This window comes from Mus pahari, chromosome 1 (genome assembly GCF_900095145.1).
Source record: "Mus pahari chromosome 1, PAHARI_EIJ_v1.1, whole genome shotgun sequence".
NCBI classification, from domain to species: Eukaryota; Metazoa; Chordata; class Mammalia; order Rodentia; family Muridae; genus Mus; species Mus pahari.
This window is the reverse complement of record NC_034590.1, coordinates 157,280,591-157,287,582: the sequence shown is the minus strand read 5'-3', so window position 1 is coordinate 157,287,582 and position 6,992 is coordinate 157,280,591. Positions and strand designations below refer to the sequence as shown.

Below are 6,992 nucleotides of genomic sequence, written 5' to 3'. Positions count from 1 at the left end.
GGCACATGTGAAAGGCAGGGGCATGATCATAGGAGTGGGCACAGGGTGACATGCTCGGCACATGTGAAAGGCAGGGGCATGATCATAGGAGTGGGTACAGGGTGACATGCTAGGCACATGTGTTACAAGCTACCAGGATTAAAAACATCTTCTGTGGTAATTCCTTTTCTAGGAGGGGAGCAAGACTTCAGTACCATCTTGGTTTTGATTCATGTGTGTTTCAACTGTATACAGTTATGTACCTGTGTGTGAGTTTGTGCGTGTGTGTGTGTGTGTGTGTGTGTGTGTGTATCATTCCTCAGGTACCTTTTTTTTTTTTTTTTTTTTTTTTTTAACCATCTTAGAACTCACCAAGTAGGTAAGGCTGGCTAGGTAGTGATCATTGGGGATCCTGTTTCTGTCTTCACAGACCTGGGGTATGAGTGTGTATTGCATAAAAGATGTTTTACATAAAACTGGATTGAAGTCCACATGTGTGCAAGGCAAGCGCTTCTCTGACTGAACTGTTTCCCCCCCTTCCCTCATGGCTTTGTGGCGTGTGAGCTACAAGTGCTCCTTTTTATGATGTGTGCCTCTGTTCTCTCTTGACATGTGGTTTGGATTATGTACAAAGAAGAGTTTTGGTTTGTTTTTTTCTTTACAGATGAACACAGGCTTCACAGTGGCAAGCTCTGCCTGATTATCCTCACATGTATTGCAGAGGTAGGTCTCACTGTGAGTCCTGGCTGTGAGTTGATGTCTTTCAGAGAACTCTTTTCTGTCCACCCACTTCTGGTTTCTGATTCGAAGGTTTTTTTGTGTTGTCCATCTCCTTCCTCCAGAACCTGAGCTGAGGTAACAGGGCCTTTGCCTTCAGCCCACTCTGCTCTCCATATCTGTCACACTGTAGCCTCAGTTAGCATTCATTAGATGAGTTAGCAGTGAACCCTGAGCTGCTGGAAATGTAGCTTTGCTCATTCAGGAAGCTCTGGCTTTGATTCCCAGTACCATCTAGAAAGTCTGGCATGTTACAGGCCTATTATCTCAGCACGCTGGAGGTAGAGGCAGGAAGATTAGAATTTCAAGGCTTTCCTTGCTGTAATAGTGAGTTTTTGGCAAGCCTGGAATACATGAAATTCCATTTAAAGTCAAACACAACTGGTATGGTAACTATGGTAGTTGAGAACAGGATGGGTGGGTCTGGCTGGTACTCTATTACCTTTTTCTATCCATTACCTTTTTTTTTTTTCTTTCTTTCTTCGAGACAGGGTTTCTCTGTGTAGCCCTGGCTGTCTTGGGACTCACTCTGTAGACCAGGCTGGCCTCGAACTCAGAAATCCNCCTGCCTCTGCCTCCNNAGTGCTGGGATTAAAGGTNTGTGCCACCATTGCCCAGCTAACCTTTTTTTTTTTTTTTTTTTTTTTTTTTATAAAGACAGAGAAGGGGTCTGTTATAGTCCAAGCTGCCCTTGAGCTCACTATGTAATTATATATGACCTTGAATTTGTGATTTTTTTTTTTTTTGTCTCTACCTCCTTCGTGTTGGAATTACAGGTACACAGCATACCACCAAACATGGTTTTATGTGGTGTTGGGATTATTTTATGAATGCTAGACAAGACTATTTCAACTGAACTACATCCCTGTTTGTATTCTGGCCTTTAACAGTCCTAACCAAAAGATTTCCAATTATCTAAAAACCAGGCATTTCCCTTTGGAGCTGCCCATGTTGTGTCTTGTATTTAGTGAATTAAAAAAGAGCTAAGGCTGGACAGTGGTGGTGCACGCCTGTAATCTCAGCACTCAGGAGGCAGAGGCAGGTGGATTTCTGAGTTCGAGGCCAGCCTGGTCTACAGAGTGAGTTCTAGGACAGACAAGACTGCACAGAGAAACCCTGTCTCGAAAAAACCGGAAAAAAAAAGGAGCTAAGGTATCTTTGGGTAAAAGAGTAGAAGAGAAACAGGAGAAGGGTTGTATTTTGGTGGTAAGTAAGACCTGAAGGAGGAAGAGGTACAGATGAGTTACGTTTCTGTAACCAAATTCCAAATAAGTAGCGGTTTACATCTGGGAGATATTATTCCCCTGGTAAAGGCACTTGCTACCAAGACTGATGAAGTGAGTTTGATCCTAGGATCCACATGATGGAAGGAGAGACCTGATTGGCTCTTGCAAGCTGGTCTGTGACCTCCACATGTATGCTTGTGCTGCGTGTGCACATAGTCACACATCTAACAGTCTAACTTTTTAAAAAGGGACTTCACAGAGGATTTCTTTTGACCCAGTTTGAGGTGATATAGTCTGATACAGAGGGGAAGACATGGCTGTGGCGTGTGGCTGTGGCAGCCTGAGGCATCTTTTTCTCAGTGTATCTGCAGTCAGGAAGCAGAAAGAGATGAATGCTGGTGTTTATCCATTAGATGTAATGAGAATTTGGGTTTTTTAAAAAACAGTAATATTATATATGTTTTTATTTTAATTTCAGGTGTGGGATTTGGGGCTGTTTCAGATTGTCCACAGCAGCTGACTATGATTTGCCTCGTGCACTAGCAGGCGTGATGTCTTAGCAGTGATTTGAAAACTAGTCAGATTGTCAGTGAAGACCAACTGTGGAAGCTGCTTCTTTCCCATGAGAAGGCTCTTCTTGCTGAATTATCTAGATTCACATTTGTTGTTCATGGTGATACCCAAGCATGATGGAACTTGAGCTAGATTAGAGCTAAATTTATAGCTTTAGCCTCTGTTTTCAGAATTCCCTGTCCTTGTCTTTGTTTCTTTTAAAGACAATAGTCAAGGTAATCCACAGGGTGTAGTGGTCTCTCACAGGCTCCCTTTTTATATTTTCTGTGGCAAGATGAGCTCTTTCCACAAGGCTAGGGGAGGCCAGAGCTGGAAGAGCTGCTTATTAACAGTGGGCCTTGTATAATTGCTTTGCAAAAATCTTTCAAAGAAAATCTTTACAGGAATTGTTTTCATAAATTGTAACAGTTCCTAGTAATTGTAGTCTGCAGGCATGTCAGCTCTCAGGACAGGGTTGGGACAGGGCCACAGGATGCTTATTTAAGTCCACTGTGGGAAGAGGTTGGTTTTTTCATCAGTCTTTAAAAGCCAGGGAGGGATGGGGTCTTGCCTGCTTCTGTGTTGCCTGTCTAGCAGTTGTTTCCTGTTGTGCTGAGCTCATTCCCAGCAGAGCACAGGCCTGCCTTCCAAAAGCCTCCTGTGGTTCTTGCACATGCATTGTCTTGCCCCTGTCAGAGCCTCCAAGCTGTCACAAACACAGCTGACTCCTTGGGCAGATGGAGAGGAAGAGAGAATAGGAAAGCAGATTCCTGTCAGTGTTTGTCTCAGACCCCTGGCTTTTAATCTTTACTGAATTTAATTTTCTCAGAGATCTTTGACCAGTTAAGGGCATACTGGGAAACTCTACTCACTTTCATGGCGTAGGCAACGAGTTGAGAGAAAAGCTCTAGGCTTATCACTTTAGCTTTCCACCTGACCTCAGAGAAGTTCATGAAAGTCCAAGGATTTGGACTGAGGCTATGTTTCAGTTGGGCAAGCACTTGGTTCAGTTTTTGCCTCTGCATGAAAACACTGTGCCTACACTCCCAGCACTCAGAGGTGGAGGTGAAGGTAGGCAGGTTAGAAGTCAAAGCTGTTCTTAGCTTCACAGGGAGTTGGAGGGGCCAGCCTAGTCTGGAGACCTTGTTTTAGGGTTTGTGGAAGGAGAGAGGAAGGATTTGTAGGATATATTATTAAAAAGGTATGCATTCATGTATGCTTGCTTGCCTGCCTGCCTTTCTTCCTACCTTTCAGCTGGTGGTGTTGGACACCTTAATCCCAGCACTCAGGAGGTAGAGGTAGGTGGATCTCTGTAATTTTGAGGCCAACCTGGTCTATACGGTGAGTTCTAGAACAGCCAGGGCTACACAGTGAAACTCTACCTCAAAAAATCAAAACCAAACCAAACCAAAAAATAAAACAAAACAAAACAAAAAAACCAAAACCCACCCTCATTAAATTTTATCTTCCCTTGTCCCTCCTTCCCCACCTCCATCCCATCTTTCTTCCTGTCTTTTAAATGTATTTATTTATTTATTTATTTATTTATGTGTATGTTTGCGTGTATGAATGCATGCATATGCATGTCTATGTTTTGGCTTGCATATGGAAGTCAGAGGACAGCTTTGGATTGCAGCAATGTGGGTTGCAGGATCAAACTCAGTTTGTTCATCAAACATGGTGGCAAGTGTCTGCCCATTGAGTGAGCATCTCACCAGCCCCTTTTAGCCTGTCTTTCTTGGTCTTTCTGGTTTTTTATTTTTATTGTATTTCTGTCCCCTCAGAGTCTCATATAGTCCACATTAGGATTAAATTGGCTATATAGTTCAGGATGACCTCAAATTCGTGATCCTCCTGTTTCTACCTCTCAAATGCTGAAGATTGGGCATGTGTCAGCACATGCCCAGTTGAGTTTCTCAAATGCAGTTACCACATCTTGCCTTTTCTATTGTTATTAGGATCAGTATGCCAATGCATTTTTACATGACGACAACATGAATTTTCGAGTAAACTTACATAGAATGGTAGGTGTGACTTTAAATTTATGTCTTGTTTTTAATAGACAAGTGTTTGTGTGTTGATGAGTTGGGATGATTCTTTAAGCACAAATGTAGCTGGACAGTTGTGCCTAATGGGCTCAGGGCATGATTGCTTTTCAGCAGCTCTGTCTGCCCTTTAAGGGTGTCTTTTTTCCTCATCCAGCTGTTGCGTTGCTCACCTGAGGATAGAAAGGTCTACAACCAAATAATGTTTTTAGTAATACTGGGCAGAAGAAGAACACAGATTTCCAAAAGGTCTCCTGTGAATGCGGCCCAGTGTGAGCATGGAGGTCAGAGGACAGCCTGCAGGAGTGGCCTTAGTCCTCTCCCTTTAGCACACGGGTTCCAGACATTGAATTTAGGTGGTCAGGCTTGGCAGCAAGTGCCTTAAACTGCTAAGCCATCTATTTAAGCCCTGTCCCCCTGAGGATATTGAGTCCTCTGTAGCCTACTCTGACCTCAACCATGTAGCTAAAGCTGGCCTTGAACTCCCGAGTCTCTTGCTTCATGCTAGAAGTACAGGAGTTCACTACCATCACACCCAACTCTATAGTATGGTTTTTATTATACAAGACTGTGGTCTGCTTTGATTTATTCACCTGAGAGGTGGGATATAGAGGAAATAGAATATAGAAGATGAAGATCAGGCTAGAGGTGTATTAAAAAGTATTACAAAATGGCTTAGATTTGAAACTTAGCTTCTCCCCGACTCCCCTAACTGTGACAGTTAATGACTGCATAGCTGCCACCACCCCTTCCTTCTCTCTCTAAAAATAGATTTATTTATTTTATGTATGTAAGTACACTGTGGCTGTATAGATGGTTGTGAGCCTTCATGTGGTTGTTGGAAATTGAATTTTAGGACCTCTGCTCCCTCTACTCGGCCCTGCTTGCTCTGGTGGGCCCTACTCACTCAGTCCCTGCTCGCTCCGGCCTAAAGATTTATTTATTATTTTACATAAGTACACTGTAGCTGACTTCAGATGCACCAGAAGAGGGTGTCAGATCTCATTATGGGTAGTTGTAAGCCACCATGTGGTTACTGGGATTTGAACTCAGGATCTTTGGAAGAGCAGTCAGTGCTCTTACCCGCTGAGCCATCTCTCCAGCCCCCTTCCCTCTCTTTTTACTTATTTTTTACTTAAAAAAAATTTTTTTTGATCTTATTTTATGGGTGTTTTGCTTATATGTATGTCTCTGTACCACTTAAGTGCCTGGTGCCTGAGGAAGCCAGAAAAAGCATATCAGATCCTCAGAAACTGGAATTATAGACAGTTGTGAGCTGTCATGTGGGTGCTTGTAATTAAACCCAGGTCCTCTGGAAGAGCAGCCAGTTCTCTTAATTGCTGAGCCATCTTTCCAGGACCTGTCCTCTTACAAATGTCTGAGCAGGTACATATGGTAGTCAGAAGATAGCCTTAGGTGTTGTTCTGAATGCACTGTCCACTTCTTTTTGAGACAGGATCTCTGGTTGGTCTGGAGCTGGCCAGAGAATCCTAGGAATCCCACATGAATGGCTTTATGTGGCTTCTGGGGTTGAACTTGTGCTTGCCTTTACCAACTGAAGCATCTCTCCAGCCCCTCCTCTTCTTTTTTCTTATTAATTATTTTTATTATTACAGAAAAGTACCAGTGTACCTTTTTTTGTTGTTAACAATGCCACGTGCACAGCATAGATAAATGACAGTAGCAACATTTGTCCTATTGAAGGTGTTTTTGTCACATACCTTCATTGATAACTCAGAAGCACCTCCCTGTGCTTGTTCTGCTTGCACTCCCCTCCCCCCACTAGAAAGAGAAATCAAGGTGGACCCCTTGGAGTAAATCTCTGTGGTAGAGGTTTTATTTGCATGAGAAACATGATAAGCCATTGGATTCCATCTCAAGTGTCTGCTAATTCCCTCTCTTTTCTGCGTGTGTGTTTTAAAGCCTATGAGGCACAGGAAGAAGGCTGCTGACAAGAATCTCCCATGCCGTCCCCTGGTGTGTGCCGTCCTGGGTGAGTGAGCACAGGCAGAACAGCGTGGTGACGCCGTGGTGATTTCCATGATGGAGATTGTGGCTGATGTGCTTTTTCCTCAGCACTGTCATAGAAGCAGCTCTGTTTCTTGTTGTGTTCAGCAAATCACCCCAGTGACTAGATTGCTCAATAAAAGGGTGCTATTGCTCACAAAATGAACAAACAGAAAACCAGCTTCCCTGGGACAGGACAAAAATGAATATGTTTTACTTGTTCCCAAGCTCTTTCATGGTCTGTTTTGATGTGTCAAAAGCTTTACAGTTTGAGGTTTAAACATGGAAAACTTTCCTTGAGTAAGTTGAGATGGGGCTGACAGAGCTGGAAGGTAGGGTCTTATGTCATTCTCTTTGTCTAGAAATCTACATTTTCCTTAGTGGAGTTAGTGGCACTTCCCCCCCC

General features: G+C 43.3%; 1 protein-coding gene across 1 annotated transcript in view; it reads left to right on the top strand.

The window, feature by feature from the left end:
* Armh3 (armadillo like helical domain containing 3) overlaps positions 1–6,992 on the top strand; it is a 186,721-nt gene that overhangs the window by 60,145 nt on the left and 119,584 nt on the right. The window contains exons 16-18 of the mRNA XM_021198223.2: positions 644–702; positions 4,493–4,558; positions 6,503–6,572. Of these exons, the coding sequence (XP_021053882.1) occupies positions 644–702; positions 4,493–4,558; positions 6,503–6,572 (195 nt within the window). The remainder of the gene's footprint in view (positions 1–643; positions 703–4,492; positions 4,559–6,502; positions 6,573–6,992) is intronic.